The 20,842-nt window shown below is 44.6% G+C and overlaps 1 protein-coding gene across 2 annotated transcripts in view; it reads left to right on the forward strand.

Moving 5' to 3' along the window:
* The window catches only part of SSBP1 (single stranded DNA binding protein 1), a 262,275-nt gene that overhangs the window by 25,888 nt on the left and 215,545 nt on the right, over positions 1–20,842 (forward strand). The window contains exons 2-3 of one of the 2 annotated variants that reach the window (XM_069628751.1): positions 5,110–5,258; positions 20,732–20,794. In XM_069628751.1, the coding sequence (XP_069484852.1) occupies positions 20,771–20,794 (24 nt within the window). In that variant the 5' untranslated portion in view covers positions 5,110–5,258; positions 20,732–20,770. The remainder of the gene's footprint in view (positions 1–5,109; positions 5,259–20,731; positions 20,795–20,842) is intronic. The other variant, XM_069628752.1, reaches the window with a different exon arrangement.

Raw genomic sequence — 20,842 nt, forward strand, 5'->3', positions numbered from 1 at the left:
TAATCATAGATCATACGTATGTGTACAAGTGATAGCCCAGTGCTCTAAGATGGATATTATGGCAACATGTTATTATGTTGAACGTATGTTGAACGTGCAGCAGGAAAAAATATGTCCAACTGTTTTTAGCTGAGAACATATCATAGGTCAAATGCATAGAATTAAAATACTAAAGTGCAAATGCATAGTGCAAGACTGGACTAAGTTCTCATAAGATTACATGAATGTGCCTCCATCACATAATCTGGTGCGAATGTATTGTACTAAGATATTGGAAATTCATGAGTATCTATTCTGTAAACGCATCCAATAATAGTAAAGTGCCAGTGCATGGTGCAAGAATGAGCAGCATTATCATTTTAATTGTGTATATATGTACATCCATCATGTAATAAAGTGCAAGTGCATTATATAACAATGATAGGAATTCATTGGATATCTGCAAAGTATACACAACCAAAGGTAAAGTGCTAATGCAGTCCATAAAACAGGTCACAACAGTAATGGTAACTATTCAATACATATATAATCTAATTGCACAATCTACAAGGAAATGACAAAATTCTCACTCGCTACAAGATTACAAAGCCCCATAGAAAACCTTTATGTATTCACGAGCAATATTACGGGTCCTTCCTTCATCTCTTGGTTTTTTTTGGCCGACATCATGTTATGTTGCATATTTCGCCACAAGTCAAAGATATCAATGTTGGTATGTATCACCAGATTATATTAAAAGTGAAAAATAACCAAAGACGCTCAGCAAGAAATGTCAAGAAAGGAAGGAAAATAAAAGAAAAGAGAAATCAAGGGGAAGAGTAAGAAGGGGAAAAAGTATAAACAACCTAAACCCCTAGAAAAGTATACAGTTCTTCATCAACGTTGTGGCCTGTCGGGTTTTTGCTTTCAAAATCAATTATATATTTCGTTTCTTCTTATAGCAACAGTTTTTCACTGTCTCCTCCTCTCAGGCCAGTTACAACTTTGCAGATGCCAAAAAATGGGTCACCATCGTGAAATTCCGAATTTTTTTTTGCCCATGGGATACGTGTGGTCCTTGTTGACAATAGCTCTGATGTGTTGCAGAATGCGCACTTTTAATTTACATTTGGTACTGCTCACCTACCACTTGAGGCATGAGCATGTCGGGACATAGACTACTAACTCAGACTCGCATGAGATTTTGCCCTTGATTTGCATGGGTGTCTTTAGGATCGGATGAGTATAACTGCTACAATGAAAAGCATATTTAAAAATTTTGCATTTGCTGCACTTAAAAAAAAAAAAACAAAACAAAAAAAAAAGCCAGCTCGTTCCCCTGGGAGCCAGTTAATGCCTTTGTAGATGGACATACTTTTTCGAAAAGTTATATCGGGGCGTTCTTATAATAAGTTGCCTAAATCTTTGTCCACCTTCAAAATTTTCCAGTATTTGTTGATGATATTTTTTATAATAGGTGAATGACTTCCAAAAGTTAAAATCAATCTAATAGGCATCCCTGCCACTCTAAAACTTGAGGAGAACCATCTCCGATTCCGGAAACACCTGAAGACCTTCTTTTCTTCTACCTTCGCTACCCCTCTCCCATGATGATCTGTTCTCTCTTGGCACCGTGAACCTGGCCACCCTCTGTCCTCTGGGCCCAGGTACCTGCTCACCCTGCCACCCTCCCGCACTGCCTATGTGCCACCCCTTGCACTGGGGTCTGTATCTGTACTCATACAGCCCCCCCTTTTCTTCCTGCACTTATCAGACCGACCCTGTCTAATGCCTTAAACCTAGCACTTGCAAATTGCTGGCTGCACTACCACTTTTTGTTGCCTTTGTTATTTATTTATTATTATTTATCTGTTTCTCCTCTGCTTCGCACTTTCCATTTCTCCCCCCTTCCATGCACTTTTCACCCCTCCCACTCTCCCATGCACTTGCGCGTTCTCAATGTCTCTGGGCCTAGTAAGATTGCTGTTTTGTTCTCCCCTGTTACCCTCCCTTGCCTTGTCGCGCTCTGAAATACTTGTGTACGAGCGCGATAGAAATAAAATATTAATATCAATATCAATATTGTGTTCCTGCAGTCAGATTTTGATATTGTCAACAGGTCCTGTCTATTCATGTCACGAACTTTGAGATAAGATCTTTCGATTACTTTTTTCGGGTACCGTTGTTGTAAGAAGTTGTGGGCTGTAGTTTTGCTCGCTAAGTCGAAGTAATTGATATCGCTACAATTCCGTCTGATGCGAATAAATTAGCCAAATGGGATACTCCACGGGAGACATTTTGGTTGTGCGCTATTTGCATCGAGAGGAACATTAGCACCTGTAATTTTGCTATGAAGCTCATACCCAGTCTTTTGTCCCACAATTTTAACCTTCACATCTAGAAATACAATGGATTGTGCGCTGTGGTGTTCTGTGAATTGCAAATTTAAGTTGTTAACGTTAAGAAGTTTAACAAATTCACGCCAAGATTGTGCTGTACCATTCCAAATGATAAATAAATCATCGATATAGCATAGCCATAATATTATTTTCTATGTAAGGATCTCATTTTCTTCTGCCCACACCACTGATTTTTTTTCCCAGTTATCCATCGTTAGGTTTGCATACGATGGCGCGAATGTGGCATCCATGGCGGTGCCCTGGATTTGACGAAATAGCTAATCATTGAAGAGAAAAACATTGTTCTCTAAACAGAGTCTTACCATTTCAAGGATCATGGTCAAATATTCAAGGTAATTCAGAGATCGGGTATTCAAAAAGGTTTCACAAGCCTTTATACCATCCTCATGTTGGATTGATTTATACAGTGACACCACATCCATGGTAGCCAATAAGTATGTCGGTTCCAATGGCAAATCATCAGTTTTACATAAAAAGTCTGTGGTGTCTCTTACATATGATGGTAGCGTAGAGACAAATGTACAGAGCACTTCGTCCACAAATTTAGACATATTTTCAAGGAGTGAACCACACAGTGTCACAATGGGTCTCCCTGGAGGTCTGATGGGGTTCTTGTGAACTTTCGGGAGGAAGTATATCATTGGGGTCACTGAATGCTTTGTGAATATTCTTCCTGGTTGTCCAAGACTTTATTACAAGCATTAAGGATCTCTCGAGTATGAAATAAATTCATTCTAAATCTCATAAAAATGGCACGATATTGAGGACTAGGGAATTTTAACAGATATTTAGGCAATCTGTTCAAACATTTGTTTCCTTACACAGGTGTTCAAATAGCCCATATTGAATGCGTTGCTGTAGAAATCCAATCCCAGTACTATATTTTCTTTTTCACAGCGTTCGGGTTGGACTTCAACATCTCCTCAGTCACATCAGCATAGCGCAACACTTAACCACATTTCCAGAACCCCATCCACCTTCTTTTCATTTTTTTGGTTTTAGTACATTAAATTGTGGGGGCGGCTTCTCTATGATTAGTTTTCGATACAGCAATAGGGACTTCCAAGCCTCTATAGCATATATTGAGAGGCGCCCCGATTCCTGCCTTATAATGACGATTGGCACACTTCTGGGTAAGTTGAGTATTCTTATTCAAAACAAGCCTTCTAACATCGCCCAATTTTTCCATGATACACCTAACGAGGCATCCGCTCTGTATGCTATAATTGGGATGACCTTTTGCTTGTAAAATTTCAAGACGGGGAGGAGTGAAAACATACCAAACCTCTTATATATTATAAGCCCTTGGGTAGCTAAATTCTTCATTTTGACTTTCGGTTCCGGTTTGCGAGGGATATAATCTAGGCTAGATTTTATCTGTATTCCCAATTATCTAACGTTTCCCAATGTATTTACCCTTTTACTTCCCAATCGCCAGGAGAAAGTGTTGCGTTTAGGCCATTTTAGGCTTTCTAGCACCAGTATCGTCGATTTGGACGCCTTTATTTTCAGGCCATTCTTTTTTACATAGGCCTGTAGGGCGTCTAATTTTCTTTGTAGGCCAATCAGTGTTTGATCCAGAACCACCAAGTTGTCTGCATATAGCATCCATCCTGCTGGCTCCTCATTGATCTTAGGTGGGAACACGCCACTCACCTCCATCGCAGCCTTTAGATCTGAAATGATAAATTAAACCACTCTTAGGCTAGTGGGCAGCCCTGTTTCAAACCCATCGATATAGGGATGTCTCTAGATAGAAGGCCCTTCTGGGTCGGTCTGATCTGCATAGACGTATTAAAATCCAAGGTCCGAATTGGCGCTACAAGGTCTCTGGGGCCATCCCATGCAGCTAGTTTGGCCCAAAGAAGATCACGATCTATTCTGTCGAATGCTTGGGTGAAGTCAACGAAAGTAATGTATATTTTTAGTTTCTCCTTTATTGCCCTAACCTTAAGGATATTCATCAGAAACCGGTTCAGGCTGCATCCCACTTAGAAATCCGGTTTTTGTCTCTTAATGTCCTGAATCAGTCACTCAGCACTTCAGTCTGACCAAGATAAGTGATGCAAAGATCTTCTCCAAGACAGGGCGGTAGTTTTTCGGGTCTGCCCTACCATCCTTTTTAAACATTGGGACCACCACCACCACCACCACCCTTTTCCAGGAATCCGGCACCACCTTCCTGACCATGATCTCATTAAAAAGGTTCATACAGAAGGATGCCAACTCCTCCAGAGCTTGTTTAAGCATTGAATTTGAAAGGCCGGCGGGCCCGGGGCTCTAGAATTACTTGCCCTCTTTATCAGCCCAAGGGCTTCCTTTCGTAATGCCCAGATTCCACCTTTCCCCTTAAATGTAATCCTCAATTGGTGTTCCTTCTCCCCTACTTTGCCCCACGGGGCACCGAGGAAAGAGACCCAAGTCTCTTCTGAGACACAGTTCCCTGGAGCTCCATTTGAGAACCACCAGCCTCATTTAAAAGACGCCATAGACTCCTGGAGTCATTGGTTGACAAAATCTTCAGCATGTGTTCAGCGTCCCGTTGCAGCATGGCACTCTTGTGGATTATCAACCCGTTTTTATATTGTTGTCTCTGCTTCTTGAGTAGAAGTGTACTTTCCCAACCCCCTAGATACCGCATTGTTCTCATGTCTCTATTGAGTCCCTTTTATTTCCTACCACTTCAGTGACCTATTGATTTTATTTGTAGGCCGCTGGAAGCACGCAGGCATTGGGGCGCCACATAAAGACAAGAGACGAGACAGTGCCGCACATCAGACAAGACACTTGGCAGGAACCAACAAAAAGAGGGAGATCAAGGCTAGCTATATTTCAAGTAGCTTTTATTCATTTGAACAGGTATGTTTTCAAACTTTTTCTGAAAGAAAGATGGTTAGTGTCTAGTCTCAGATTCAGAGGTAGGCTATTCCATTTTGTAGCTGCACGAATTGAGAAGGCTCTGCCTAAGCCATTTGTTTTCTTATGTGGTTTAACAACAATAGGTCCCAGTGTTTCTGATCTTGGCGTACGTGCTGGTGTGTAACGAGCAATCTTCGATTTCAGGTGGCCGGTGCTTTCCCGTACAGACACTTGTGAACTAGTTATTTGAAAAAACTTTCTTCTACCTTCAACCAGTGTAGCTCCCTCCTAGCTTTGCTAATGTGCTCCGTCCTCCGTTTCTGTTTAATTATCTTAACTGCGTTGTTTTGGACTAGCTGGTGTTTGGCCATGCATTGTTTGCTGGCTCCAAGCAGAAGTGCATTTCCATAATCAAGGCGGGAGAATGGTTGCTCTTGCAATAGTGGTGCAATTTACTTCATTTAGGAGGAGTTTGATTGCTCAAAGGAGTCTAAGGTAATATGAGCAAGTTTTGCTCACATAAGATGCCTGAGCCTCAACACTTAGGGAGGCTTCCAGTGTCATTCTGAGGGTCATATTTGTATGTGTTTTATTTGTATAGCGCTCCCGGCCCGGGGACATCTGGGCGCATTGTTTACAAAAGGTTACAGTTACATGAATACTTAGTGTTAAGGATCATCTTATTTACATAGATCAGTGCTACCTCTGTGTTACAGATAGCAGGAAAATACAATATACAGGCAGTTAAATACATAACAAATTTACAATAGCCTTATTCACCACCTGTAGCTGTGGGCCTTTGATCTTAAGAGTTATATTGAGGTGATAGTTTACCCCTAGCCTGATGGGAGCCAAAGACCATCAGCTCGGGTTTGTTACTGTTTAACCACATCTAGTTGTGATCCATCCATGATTCTATGGTGTTGTGTAGGTCTTTTACTAATTGGCTGTTTTTTGCATAATTGCTGCTCTACTACAAGCTGAGTATCGTCAGCGTAGTTTGTGAAGTAGGTGTTACTTTTTGTCCAATACATCACAAACAAACCTTAGGTACAGGTTAAACAGAAGCAGAGATAAGCTTGCTCCTTGCGGAACCCCGCAAAAGATGTCAGACTCCTGGGAGAATTGATCTGCCCAGTGTACACTGGATTTTCTATCAGCAAGGAAAGATACCAGCCAATAGATTGCTTTGGTTTGAGCTGGCATTTGAATCCACCCCCTTTTAACCTCCCAGTAATCCCTCAACAGTGGAACAGAATCACAGCCAATGTTCCTATCTCGCAAAACTGTGATGTATCGATTATTAAAGGAAACAATTTTCTTTCGATTTTAATAGAAGTAAATGTTCTTCCCTGTCCCAAAGCCACCTCATTCTCCCATAACTCCAATTTCCCACCTACTGGTAACCCCAATGTCAGCTGAACTAAATCATGATCGTTTTCTTTCCATTTGAATTACCTGCAAAGATTTAGTCAAGAATGAAATGCTAGCGGCGATGAAGTAATCTAGAATGGAACATTGATTACCTCTTCCTGAAGTAGGAGCCGCTGGTATGTCCCCAGCAATATGGGCGTTTAACATATGGAAGTCACGTTCCTCCAATTCTCTCAACCAGGTTTTGGCCCCAACCTTTTATTTCTCCTCCCAGTCTTGTCCCCAAGAGTATGTCTTCACCTTGCACCGTTCCTCTCTTTATGTTGCTCTCCACACACATTTATCAACGGGTCATGCAGGCTTACCCTAAAATCATCAATCAATCTCTTTACAGTGGCAAAACAAAAACTCCTTCCAAACAATTGGATTCCAGTACAGATTTATTATCACCAAATGGATAGGCGTCTGTACTTGGGACTCTATTTCTAGCCAGATTGTTTCCATGTATGGATTTGGGTTTCTAGTTTAAATTATTTTCATTCCCTGACACTTTTTTTTAAATCAGTCAATAGGCTAATATATGGCCTGCCTTTCTCTCCCCTCTTCAAAGAGCAAAGTCTTCCACAACAGGAGAAATCGAGTGCCACGTTTCCTGGAAACCTAAGATGTCAAATGTTACTAGGTTTCCCCGGTTGCTGTTTAACAGATGGCTAAATCCTCTCGTGTTACAGGAACCCAGGATCATCGCATCTCCAGTTGTGGGGTTAGGATGTTAATGGGCTTTATTGATGTTTAGGGTCTTAGTCACCCACACCCAGTTCTTCCCTTTTCAATAGGTTGGGTTTTGGATTTGAGTGCGTCACTATCGACCGCCCAGCCTCTACTCGCCGATTAAAGGTGATCCTTGGGGGCAATTTGTTCTCAGATGGGTCCCCACCTAAGATTGGGGAGCCATCCACTCCACTGGTCTGGTTTTCTTTGGGGTTCTCGGATCTGCTATAATGGTACCCTTTGTCCACCACCTTAATACAGGGGCTTGGCTCGTAGTTCAATGGGGTTCCTCGCCTATGCACTTTAGAGTCGCTCTTATCTCTGTCGAAACCCAGAGGCCACAAGGCCTTTGCTGATTCCAATAACCAGTTTGAGATGATTTTAGATCTTATGGGAAGGCAAACCTGGTCTCATTGTTTTATTCTTGGGATCTCCACTGCTGTAATATCATTTGATGTTATGTCCTTTAATTTAGGAATATGTTGGAACATTCTCAGGATATTTGTTCGATTTAGTCTCGGCCCATCGGCCGCTTATAGTATTCTGTCCAAGAGAATCATATAAGATCCAGAGTTGCTATCAACTCAGGCTAGATATTTATCTCTAGCGCCTTCAGGAGTTCCTTTCTTCAGTGCGGCCGTCGGAGGGTGCAGTTTTTTTGGTTTATACTTGCCATCTCCACGTCTGTCTTGGAAGTCGGCGACATTTCTCTCGTAAATTCTTTTGTGCGGCTGATCCAACTGTCCATACTCCCGGTGGCTGTTCTTGTTCCCACTGGAAATATTTAGATCTCAAATCTTCTTGTCCCCCCGCCCCAATGTTGAAGTTTAGGGGATTTATGGGTCTCGTTGTTTTTAGCTCGAGCTATTAGTTGGCGTTGTTTATCTTCCAGAGTCAGGAATTGACCTACCGGGGAATCCTTTGAAGAAGTCTTTGCGTTCACACTGACTATCCGGATTTCAGGAGAATCCCCACAAGCTGGATTTCCATCGGCTTCATTTAAGAACGGTAAGGTTTTGGGGGGATCCTGGGCACTATTGTATGTGTTATAGATTGATGGGTCCAATAGGACCTTGTCCAGAGGCTCTACACTCCGACTGCAGCCAGCAATTGGAGACCATACTTAAGCGCCTCTTCCAAATTGCCTGGAGGGATCACTCCAACCGCCATGCCTCCAACTGGCTTATTATTGTTAGACTTTGTTTTTCATTTACCTGCTCCGGCGGAGGGATCTTTAAGTTCTGGATGAAGTCCAAGGCACCATTCAATGTAAGAGGTTACTTTGCTAGCACATTTTGGGATTTATTTTGTTGCTACTTCAGTTGTAGCAGAGCTTTATTATTAGCCAGTTGTTACCTCTTTCTTCGTGAATAAAACTTGTAATGGTTTGAATCCTCAGCCTGCTCCACGGTTTCATCTAATAATTCAAGCTCCAATGCAGTCTGATCATCGTTGTCGGGTGTTTGTATCTCACCGGATCCCCCCATGCCCACCTCCTTCACTGTCGGGACTCCAGCTGGGCTATTCATATTTTCCGACTCTTATCCCATTAGAGTTGATGGTAATTGTGGTGGTAACTCAGCCAGCGCCCGACGTTCGCTTCACTAACACCAGCCTGTTCTTTTGAGGCACTTTCGGTATTGGTTGATATGGTCTCTTAACAACCCCAAGGTACCCTTTTGTGATTCTTTACCCCATTTCAAAATCTCCTTTGCCGCAAAGTTTTTCATTTGCTCCCAATTCCCTCATGTGGTCGCAGAGCAGTTGTTGCAGAGTACTTTCTGCCTCAAATTCTCTGTCCAGTCTACTTTGCAGGCGGTTTTAAAAAGATTCAATGTGGATCAGTTTTGAATGGGTCATGGCCAGGAGAGTGGCCTGGTCCTTTTAGTTATCATTGGTCGATACATTTTAAAAAGGGAGTGGCGATATGGTTAAAGCTGACATCAGACTACATTGAGTCTGCAAGTTGGATGTGCTTTCACGATTGTTTTGGTCTGGTCTCGTGATCTTAGTGTTGTAACTCGCTCTGGACCTTGTATTACCTCTCAAAGTGGGTGTTGATTTTGAGGATGTTGAGCTAGGGTCCAATTCATTGTTTCCTCTCCCCAGCCGGCTCTGGTCAGTTTGCTTTCCTACATCTGTAGAGTTGGTCAGAGAGGGTTCCTTATCATTGAAGTAATTCCTTCTGAGTTAATTCGCATAAGTGGGTGAGTAATGACAATGACTCGTTTCATGTTTGCTTCCTTTTCTTGCAGATACCTTCTTGAGGGATGTCTCCACTGGTGTGCTAAATGTGTCGCTAGACAGATGTTCCCCAAGCGGGGTGGCTAAATCTACCCAATGGTTTAGATCTACAGCCTGTGAGCTCAGAGGGCAAAACTGGTGGTGTATGTAGGTCCATAATGCATCTGTTTTTTTTTTAAGGTCCTGGGCGGAGGTCCATTGCAGTCAGGAGCACCGGGTGGGTTTGAGCCTGCATTGAGGTGCCTTGTTGTGGTTTACAAAACAGGTTTTGTGATAGCTCAACAAGGAAGCTCTCTTTTCCAATAACTCCACCTCAGATAGTTCCATAAAAGCCAAATTTGCATATTCCGTTGCCTCCGCTGTTCGGGCACATCCTCTCTCTTTCACCAGACACACCGGATAGGCTGTCACAGACTTTGGGGCTACAAGTGCCTCTCTAGCTGGCAAAGTTTGGGGTACCTGTTCAATTTGAACTGCCCCTTCAGTTCCAGGTGATTCTGCTGGGTCAAATCCAGATGCTTCCATGGTTACTCTTTTTTCGTTTCTGAGGCTGGGCTTGTCCATGATATCTGTCAGGGCCATCAAGTACATGTCTGCGGTCTCTGGGGGGGGGGGGGGGGTTAGGGGTTGTATGTAACATTATAGTTTGTCGATGGCCGGGCCAACCCCTCGCTGTTTTCCTCCTTAACAGTACATACTCTGAGGGGGGACTGCTTTACTAGACCACACCATGTCAACCCCACTCTCAAAGGGTGGCCTCCGAGACGATGAAGACAGTCAGACAAGGAAGAGGGACGCTGCACAGTACACGCAGCGCCACCCTCTTTCGGCGGACTCATAACTGCCTGATCAGGTTCGGATGCCGACGCGGCCTGCAACAAACTTTGGCTTCTACTACTCTCCTTCATCTCCAAATGTTATCTTTAGTGCAGGCAGACCTGACTCCGGGTCCGCTACTACCCCTCCCTCCACCCCTCCAACTCCCGGTTCCATGGTAGTTATGTAAGGAACTCATGGTAGCAACATTAAAGACAGACACAGTTCAAGGGTGTTTATTAAACTGTACAGGTAGGTTGGAAAACACCTAATCTAAACCTAAATCTAAGATGGGAGCAAGCTACGACCATCAAATAATAAGGCAGTCCTAGTGGGGCCTTGTGTGGGATAGGGTTCCCAAGAATGAAAGAAGTGTTCACAAATAAGTCTGGATGTGGTAGCCGGTGTCTCCCTTCCCCACATTTTGAGCATGGGACAAGGCGGGACTACTGAGCACAGCACGCTCTTCAGCTCAGCTTTCCGAGCACGAGACGACAGTTCCGTTTTCAGCTATAAAAACCATTGGTGGTGAAGTCTCTTTTCTACAAAACGTCTCTTGCTTCAGAGGACCTGATATGTTCAAAATAACTAATAAAAGGTTCCTTTAGACTTGTCCGTCAGGTGATGACTTTTCACTGCTGGGTGTAAGACCCCCTCTCGAATATCAGCCTCCCTCCGTTGGGTTCACTATGGCTTGTATTCAAAAACTTATCTGTGACATTCACAAGCCTTAATGTCTTCTTAAACAGTTCACTGTGGACATCCGTCTGTCGGGTTCACTCCTGCCAACAGACTGTTCATTGGGACATCAGACTTCGCCCCTTTCCATCGGCATCCCACCGTCGGGTTCACTCTTACCAATCGAACAGTTCTTTCTCTTGAACTCATTATGCAGGATTCACCTCCCTTAGCTTTCAATTACGTGTAGGTCACAGACTTTCGACTGTACAGGGGGTTTTGCTAGACCCCTGTATGACCACTTTAGTTCCCGCTTTCCTAGGGCCTTCTGGTATCAGTAACTTCAACAAACGTGGGATCAACCAGAGTCTTTTGAATGAGCACCCACGTGGTGGCGGAACCCTCTGCAGCTGGTTTTCCCTTAATGTTAACAGTTCTTTGAACTTTCTTTTTAATTTGCCATTTGCGACTTTCGTTCAACACATTTCGGTTTTTTATCGGTTCTCCCCTCCACTCACCGGCTATGATGAACCGCTTGGCTTCTCTTGTCTCTGGAGTCCAGGCCAGTACCAGGGTAGCAAGCATCTCTCCCTGGTCTGATTATCAGTGTAGGTGTGCTCCGTGTACCGTTTACATATGCTGCAACACACGCTGGCTATTACGATTCCTTCCACGGAAGCTTCAGGGTTCTGGGTCGGAAAGGGCAAGGTCGCTTATCTCCTTGCCGCCCTTTCGGTTCTTGACGCATTTCTCCTCCTCTTGAACTGCCGTGTTTGAATAGCTGTTTCATTGTGCTGTCTGCCTTGCTCGTGTGCTCGCGTGCTCCACCTTTTATCACTGTAGGGAAGGGAAAGGGCTGTCGGGTGTGTGTGGTTCTGGTCAATTGTCTGACCCTTTTGTTGGGACATGTCAGGTAAACGGCTCTAGTGTTATTCCGTTGTCTTTTGTGGTGTAAAAGTGTTTGTGTCCAAAAAGGGGGTGAGGGATAGAGTTTCCAATTATCCTATGTGGTAGGATGGGGGAAAAGGTGTTCTAAGACAGGGATACCGCGTCTCACCTGTCGGTGTCCTGCTTCCACTCCCTGAGGACCCTCATTCAGGTGATCCTCCTCACTGATCCACCTCCAGGAACTGGATCTAATAGTGATGGCCGTGTCCTGGACACTTGGCTGACGGATCCCCCGGGGACTAGTCCGGGAGACACCTTCAGGTTTTTCATACAGTAGACCAAACAATGTGCATTAACATAATCCAGTATGCATAGCTTTCTATTTCGCTGCAGGATTTAAGGGCACACTGCAAGGCGGCAGACAACAATCTTCAGTGCCAGTTGAATCTGATACCCAGAGGTTCCCTGCACTTTCTCTTGTCGCCTCTGCAGGACGCGCAGCTCACCGGCACCTTGTCGCTTCAAACCCCAGAAGCCTGGAGCTGCAGCAAGGAGAAAGTCCACACCAATGTACCGCTGCCGACCGCAGCATCTCCAACATCGGTCTCCAAGGACAAAGTTCGTCACTGGACAAGGTTCTGTCGCCCACCGCCAACCTGGGAACTGCTCTGCAGAGTGGAATGTCAGAATTTATTCAGTAAAGGATATCGCCAGACACAGAGCTACAAGCTCAGGCGGACTTTATCCTTCTTGCGCAGCAGCGCCCCCCCCCCCCCAGTTGCCACTTTTAAAGTTACATTTTTATGTGCTCCTAGATTTTACATTTTCACCAAAAACACAGCAGTTTAAGAGCTGCATGGCATTTTCTTGTACTTGAGATGTTTTTTTCATGCTTTGTCACTGTAGTGTGATGTGAGAGGACTTGAAAACATTACATACTCTACCTGCACATGTGTTTCACAAATGCTGTGTACATGCCGCAGCCTAGTTTGTTTTTAAAATAGCACGTTGCTCTGCATCTTTTCTTTGAATTTGATTTCCCTACAGGCCGCTGGCAGGCCCTTGCAATGGGTACAGGCCCCACTAGGCCAACTAGGCCACTAGGCACAAAGTGGGTGTGGGAGGGTGGGAAGCATCCACCCTCACTTGGAATTAGAACCACAAGAATAGTTAATTTAAAAATCTGTAATGGCAATCTGGACATTTATCTTCTTGAGACGCCAATGGCTGCTCCACTTTCGTACAAGGAAAGTGGGCACAGCTTTGTCACTGCATTACGCATTTCCGGCACACGTACACTCCCCGGGAAGGAAGACTGGGACAGTTAGGCTAAGGGAAAGTGATGGGGGGGCGGAGGGAGTAATATAAATAGGAAGCAGGAAGTGTGAGTTTTTCAGGTGAAGCCAGCAGTGGAAGTTGAGGATGACCCAGAGACCAGCAGGAGGAAGGAAGTAGTTGTGAATTGTGCAGCAGGTGAGGTGTTGGCTAGGGACTGGAAGTGGTACTGCAGTGTGAGTGTTTGTGTGGTGATTGAGTAGAGAGGTTAGTATAAAGAATGAACGTGGTTTGAAGGGTGTTTGCATGATTTGGAGGATGGAGTAGTAATGTGGAGGACGGAGGGGTGCAGAGGTGGGTTGGGAGTACGACATGGAGTGATTATTGTGCAATCTTTGACATCCTAGAAGTTTAATACAGACTTGGAATAACCTTGGATTGCTTTCAAATGGAAACAATAACCTGCCCCAGTTTGTAGCTAGGTATCATCCAGATTTTTTTTTATCACAGTTGAAGAAAATCTATGGAATGTGGTCCAGGTTACCTTCATCAAACCTGCATCACCAGAATGGCAGCCTGTGACGAATCAACTTCCGGGGGCACCAGTGGTCCAGGGATGAATATTGGTTTCTAAACCATCAATCGGCCCCACACCTCTGGTACGCCAGAAGGGATCTGAACAGATTGGAAACGCAAGTCAATTATAAACCTTGTACGTTTTTGGTAACCTGGACGGAATGGCAGGCTTATCGCCGCAAGGTCGTGGATCGTTGGTTAGTTGCAACACAGCAAAAATACAATTATTACCCAATGATAAAGGGGACTGTTTAGTCAAGGTTGTAATCTACATTATTATCACAACAGACCGTTCTAGCACCCTACAAAATACAACCCACCCTGTGAAGGAATACAGAGGACAGACAGTTTTAAGAAGGAAGGGGGATGCAATCTGGATACTGACAGGAGGGTAGTCGGTAAAGTAATTAATCACAATGTTCAAGGATACTTGGTTTCAGTACAAAGGGAGCAATGTGTCGTAAAGGTGTCACTGGGGGCCTTCGGAGAAGGACCAGGGGGACAGAACCACAATGTACCTTGTGCTTGTAGAAGTTCTTGGTGCTTGATGGGGTTGAGCCGGTTACAGGCCGCTTTGCAGTTTCTGCGACAGGGTTGAAGACGGGAGATGGCTGTGGGTATCGGGCAGCAGGCAGTTCGATGAGTGAGGCTGGACAGACTGCTGCAGGCTGGCTTACACAGTGGCTCAGGATCAGGAATCATTGTCTCAGTGCTGGTTGGTGGGGTCTGAAGCACTGTTTGAGGCATCTCGGACGGCATGAGCAACTGCAGTGTGACAAGTCAGGAGTGCAGTCGTTTGCAGCTGGACTGGCTCGAAAATGTCCTTAAGGCAGACCCTGGTTGATGCACTTCTCCTAGCTTCTTCGCTGGGCTTGTGTTGTCCTTTTAGGCGGGCGGCCCAAAGCTGAAGATAGTGTTGCAGGCAACAGTCTTGTCCTTCTTCCGGTTCAGAGACTCTCTGGCACACTGTGTGCTGGCTGGGTACTGGTTGGAGGGTCCTCTGGATTCAGTATCTCCCTCTGTTTCCTGGGAGATGTTTAGGGGAGGAATCTTGCTTCCCTCTTGGATTTTGTGGCATTCCTTCACTGGCGGAAGATGTAAGGCAGACTGTACCTTCAGCCAGGGTCCAAATTGATTCTTCTTGTTACTCCTTGCAAAGTCTTCAGATAATCTGCCAAAAGAGGGGCTGAACCCTTTTTAAAGCCACATGGGCCCCAGTGATTGGTGTAGGCTAAGCCTACCTTAATGAACCAATCGTGGGTCCCCACCAACAATCTTCTGTTATGCATGAGGTCCTAACAAGAGTGCTTTCCAACAGGAAAGGTAAAGGGGTGAAAACATGTACTACTAAGTACCACCCATCTTCCTGTCTGTTGTGGATCAAAGGTTATGTCTGGTTAAATGAGCTCTCTGTGGAACCTGATTAAAGGCAAGTCTCACTTGAAGTTGTAGTGAGAACAGACTTTGGGCCTCATTACACGGTAGGTGGTAAACCATGGCGCTCTTAGCGCCATGGTTCATGCCGGTAATTTACCGGTACCACCTTGGAGGAAAGGGGAATTACCGCCCTATTCCAAGGTTGGGAAGGCGGTAATTCCTCCTTCCTCCATTGCCCTCCCCCATTCCCATTTTTGCCCCATAGCGCCTTTCCCATTCCCATTCTGCCCTAATTACGGTACCGCAAATTGCGGTACCGTAATTAGCACCCCGGTCCCTTTGCGGGTTTGTTTTTCAATGCCTGCTAAAAGCAGGCGTTAATGTACCAACCCGCAAAGGGACCTCGTAGTAAGGCGGTAAGGGTTTACCGGTACCGGTAAAATACCGGTAAACGCTTACCGCCTACCGTGTAATGAGGCCTTTTGTCTTCATCAAATCACATACCCCTACCCTCTGAATGGGGTTCACCTGCGGGGCTTGCCTACTGTCAACACATGTACCAGACATGACACTTCACTATCCTTGATACTGAGGGGCAGGAGTTGGCTTCAGGTTGACACAGGACATAACAAAGCTTGTTTGGTGGGGGAGGGCGCAGGGGGGTCTTTTTTTTAGCTTCTGCAGCAAGGCCCCATGTGGGCCTGTTTGAAGTATACTCTATTAGTATGTTAATTATGTTTAATTGCTGCCACCATTCTGCCAGGCCAACAAAGGATAGGGCAGATCCATGGAGCCTTTATTTAATTAGGCTGGCCATGGCAAGGGGAAGGTTTTGCCATCCTCCTCTTCAGACACCTTGCTGTACTCCTGGTTGTCACATTCCAACTAAATGGGACAGAGTGGGTGTCGCCTGTAGGCTGTGTGCACCCAGAGAACATAAATCTATGTGTTTGTTGTGCGGTGAGCATAGGAAAATGTGTGCGGATTAGCCCCACACATTTTCCGAGGTTGATCTCCCATCATTAATTTTTTTTAAAGCATATAAGAAAAACCCAGGCGAGTACACACCCACCGTGCGGAGGGTCGAATTCCTCACACAGCCAAAGGTAACCAGCCAGCCCGTCTCGTGGAATTGCACTCCGCACAAACCTGAATGAGTGCAACTGTCCTTAGTCAGCAAGCCAACAATAATTATCCACAACACAAAACATATTCCTTCAGTAATTTGGCAGTTACTACGTACAGACTTGGAATTTGGTTCATGGCGGTTTCCCTTTCATATTGCCAGGAAGGATTAATCCTATCAGGCTTACTGAACGCCAATTGTTTTCAGTTGTTGACTGCCCATGGACTCGCAAGGTAGAGAATAGTCTCCTGCATCCCTGCCACCAAAAAATCCTCCTGAACCCACCATCTATTACAATTAATTTGTCTCAAAGCAACAGTTGAGGAACTGCCATCTACTGTGAATTGTTGGACATCTGCTTTTATTTCAGGATGTTTGCCTATTGACAGAACAGTCTTGCTACCTCTGTAAGCTTTTCTTGGGCAAATCCAACAGGAGTAAAAAATGTCCTAGTCCCAACAAGGAGAACTGCCAGTTTTCCATTCAATGTACTAGCTATAATGCCTTATACAGCCTCTCGTAGCAGCTCCTTAATTTACTCCTCGTGGTAATCTCAAGGTTAATGAATGACATACATGTACCCCATACTCCAGAGACTCTACTTTGGTTTCCAGCTAGCTGACAGTCTATGCAGCAAACTTGGGATATCTTCTATAGGTAATCTGGGTCTCGTTTTAGGTGACTTTTCAGCAAACAACCTTTTAGCTTTGATGGTGTCGGACTTCGTATTTAGTCTTTCTTAGAAACCCATAATGGTTCTTTCACCTTCTCTGAGGTCCACTTTAAAATGTCCCTTCATGCAGTGGCCTTATTTATCCTGAAGAATTACCACCTAACCTGATTCCTCTTACTGTAATCTGGTGAAATCCGCCTGATTTAAATGTGGCTGAATTATAGCATTTTTGGAATCCATAGAGCTTGAGGGAGATTTGCAGAGTTACCCTGGGTAGAAATGCCCTAACACCGCCTGTCCCCCTATAATTGATCAATTATTTGGGAGGTAAAGGAGATGCAGCCACTGAAGGTATCTCCTCCGCTTTACCTGCAATTTCAGAATTTGGTAGTGTTTTACAAGTGGCCGTAAATCTGTGATCACTAAAACAATTGGTGGTAACAGAGGTAGCCACTTTTATAATGCACTGCCAAACTTGTAATGAGGCCCACAGACTTGAAAGGGTGGACGGAAGAAATATCTTGTAAGGAGTAGATGACCATGATGTCCTAGGGTGTTGGGCCGTGTACGTTCTTGAAAGGCCAGCGGACGGTCTTGCAAAGTTGAAGGTTTTAGATGCATGAGTCTTCGATTTTTGTACACAAGCCAGTCTTAGTTTGGTAGCCACTTTTATAATGCACTGCCAAACTTGTAATGAGGCCCACAGACTTGAAAGGGTGGACGGAAGAAATATCTTGTAAGGAGTAGATGACCATGATGTCCTAGGGTGTTGGGCCGTGTACGTTCTTGAAAGGCCAGCGGACGGTCTTGCAAAGTTGAAGCTTTTAGATGCATGAGTCTTCGATTTTTGTACACAAGCCGGTCTTAGTTTGGTGAGAGATGGCCTTGGAAGATTGTGAATGAGAAATGTTAGGAATTAAAGGGTGGACTAAGATATGCCATGGATGGTCAAAGAGAGACCCAGTTTTGGAAAGATTTGTGGAGTGTTCGGCTCAGGAGGATGGCTCCAGGAACCTACATTTTTAATTTTTAAATTATTTTTATTTTTATTTTTTTAAAAATTTTTTTTTTAGGGAAGAGCCTGTTGCCAAAGTGGAAAAAGGGATTTGGTCCTGGACAGACAGGAGGCGTCGTCACAAGACAGCATTGGGAGGATTCGTGCCCATTCCATAAGGTCTCTACATCGTGTGTTTTGCACTATTCTTGAAAAGAGGGAAGAGTGGGAAAAGGTACCCCTCCGCTGTGTGACGGAACTCAAAATAGGCCTTAGGACTCGGCACGGAGATGGTCTACTACTTGGCCTCTTGGTAGTGAGAATATTCCCAACAGGAGTGACTGAAGAGGATGAAAAGGGCGATGTTGGGAGCTGGCTCTTCGGCTCTTGGCACACATGTCCCTGCTAGCCCAATCCTGAATACCCATGGAATCTGAATATTAATGGCTGTGAACATTGCTAAGATAGTCTCTTCCCTGCTTCCGGGGCAGGGAGGTAAGTAGAAAATGGCCTAGGTGATTACTGTCCCAGCGACACAAGGGCGCAAAAGAAGGACAAGGGTATTGCCCCAACGGCATGAATATGAAAGCTAATGGGGAAGGGACACAGTCCGAACATCCAGTAACCCACATATCCTATGAAGAACAGTCCAAAGCACAGATGATGTCCACAAGCCTTCTTGATAACAGATCACTGAGGTTTCAAGGAAAATCAATTACAAAGGGACAGGCAGGAAAACTGAACCAGTCAATCATCGGGCTAAAGGCAGCTGCCATTAGTAGGCAAAGGTCATAAACCAAACTTCCAAACAAAGCGCTGTATGTCCAGAACCTTGAATAAGTCAAGTCGGTGTCTCAGAGTTGACAAAAAGTTCAAGAAAAATCAGAGTATAATTAATGCCAGACTAAGGTACTCGCAGGAGTGGTTGAGTGGGGAGCACCAGGTCATCGGGGTTCAAATTGTGATTCTCTTCCTGGTATGAACTTCCTGAGACACGCACTGACCCATTGCACATGCATGTGAATTTTGAGAAACCTCGGCGATGTTGAATGTGCCACAGGTGCTACTAGTTCCTCAGAGAAAGATGAACACGAACGAGGTCCATGCGTTTCCTGACACTTGGTGCAGATGACAATCTAACTGTGTTGAGGGATAGAGACTCATTGGGCCTCATTACGAGTCAGTCGGTCCGGAAATAACGGTGGCGGTAAACCCGCCGCCACCGTGGTTTCCAGACCAACTGATCTCGAGTTCTGCAGGCGGGAGGTGCCATTCCCGCCAGGTCTGACCTGGCGGGTTTAACACCACCCGCCTGCAGGCGGACGTGGAAACACCGGCACCATTGCGAGATGGTGCCGGTGTTTCCACTTCCCCATTCCCATGGAGTCCTATAGGACTCCATGGGAATGGGTATTTACCAAATTCCGCCTCCGGAATTACCAGGTCACCAGGGTTGTAATGCCCCGCTGATTCCGGGAATCACGGAGGAGGAATGGTAATACGAGTCCGGCGGTAACCTGCCGGTTTTTCCGGCTCGGTTACCGCCGGACTCGTAATGAGGCCCATTGTGTTGCTGGGGGTTTGGTTGTGGGGCTGGCTTAAGATGTGCCAGGTTGACAATGGAATGAACGGATAATTTGGTCTGTGAGTTGTGCCCATTGTATATTAATCTAATTGATTTTTCAAACCATGTTTTGAGGTGTTTAAAAGCTGAATCCCCATGCATTGTACTTTGTGTCTGCACCCTGTTGTGCTAGTAAGAGCTCCTCTCGTATCCCCCCCCCCCGAAATCCTATCACAACAGACTGTTTAAACAAAATGCATGATAAACTGCTTACCATTACCATTCTCAAATGTCTGGCCTTGTACCATGCAAGGAAGCAATGGGGAACATGAAAAGTATTTTAATACAATGGTTGTAACTGGGATAATTCAATGCGTTGCAGAAATCAAATTTATTCCTTAATGTGCAAATTACCGAAATAATTTTGATTTCTGCAACATATTGTCTGCAAATATAACTACTTTATCCAATTTGAATTATGCCAGTTAAAACCATTTTTGAGATGTAATACCCTGAACGCGATTCACCCTTTTCAGACTCCATCCTTATGTTCACAAATTCCAAATCCCAAGGGGGTGGGTTTGGTGAAAGGGTGTTCGCTGCCGACTTTTGGACATTATATTTCAACCTAGAGTGCTCACTAGCTCACAGATTATATATCAAACCCATCGATGGCAATTTTCTTTTTCTTCTACTTGAATAAAATGTTTTGATTAAAATGCTCATTACTTTCTTTGGTTGTAATTCGTAGGTAAATATCGATTTTAATTTTTATTTTTTCTTTATTTTTCATTTTTATTTTCACCCCCACAATGGAGTTGTCACATGTATAGTCACTTCTGTGGTGCTATATAGAAACTGAAACCAGGCAGGACAATTAATTGATTCTATTTTGTGTGTGTGTGTGTGTGTGTGTGTGTGTGCGTGTGCGCTGCATGCTATGAATTATCCTTCTTTGTATTGCTTGTTGACATCTGGGTACTCCCAATCTGCACTCGCTGGTTTTTTCCCCTTGACTTGTTTACATTGCTTTTTATGTTCTCTCATGCATGCTTTTATCCTCTTATTTAAACGTGGTTTTCATTTTATTTTCAATGTTCAACCTTCTCTTTCTTAGGAATTTGGAGCTTTTCCCGCAGCACATTAGAGACTCAAGATGTTCTGCAGATCTACCATTCAGGTAACTTGGGAATGAGGGCTTATGTGACAGCAGAGAACTCGGGGAGAC

This window comes from Ambystoma mexicanum, chromosome 12 (genome assembly GCF_040938575.1).
Source record: "Ambystoma mexicanum isolate Mex_15411 chromosome 12, UKY_AmexF1_1, whole genome shotgun sequence".
In the NCBI taxonomy this organism is placed as follows: domain Eukaryota; kingdom Metazoa; phylum Chordata; class Amphibia; order Caudata; family Ambystomatidae; genus Ambystoma; species Ambystoma mexicanum.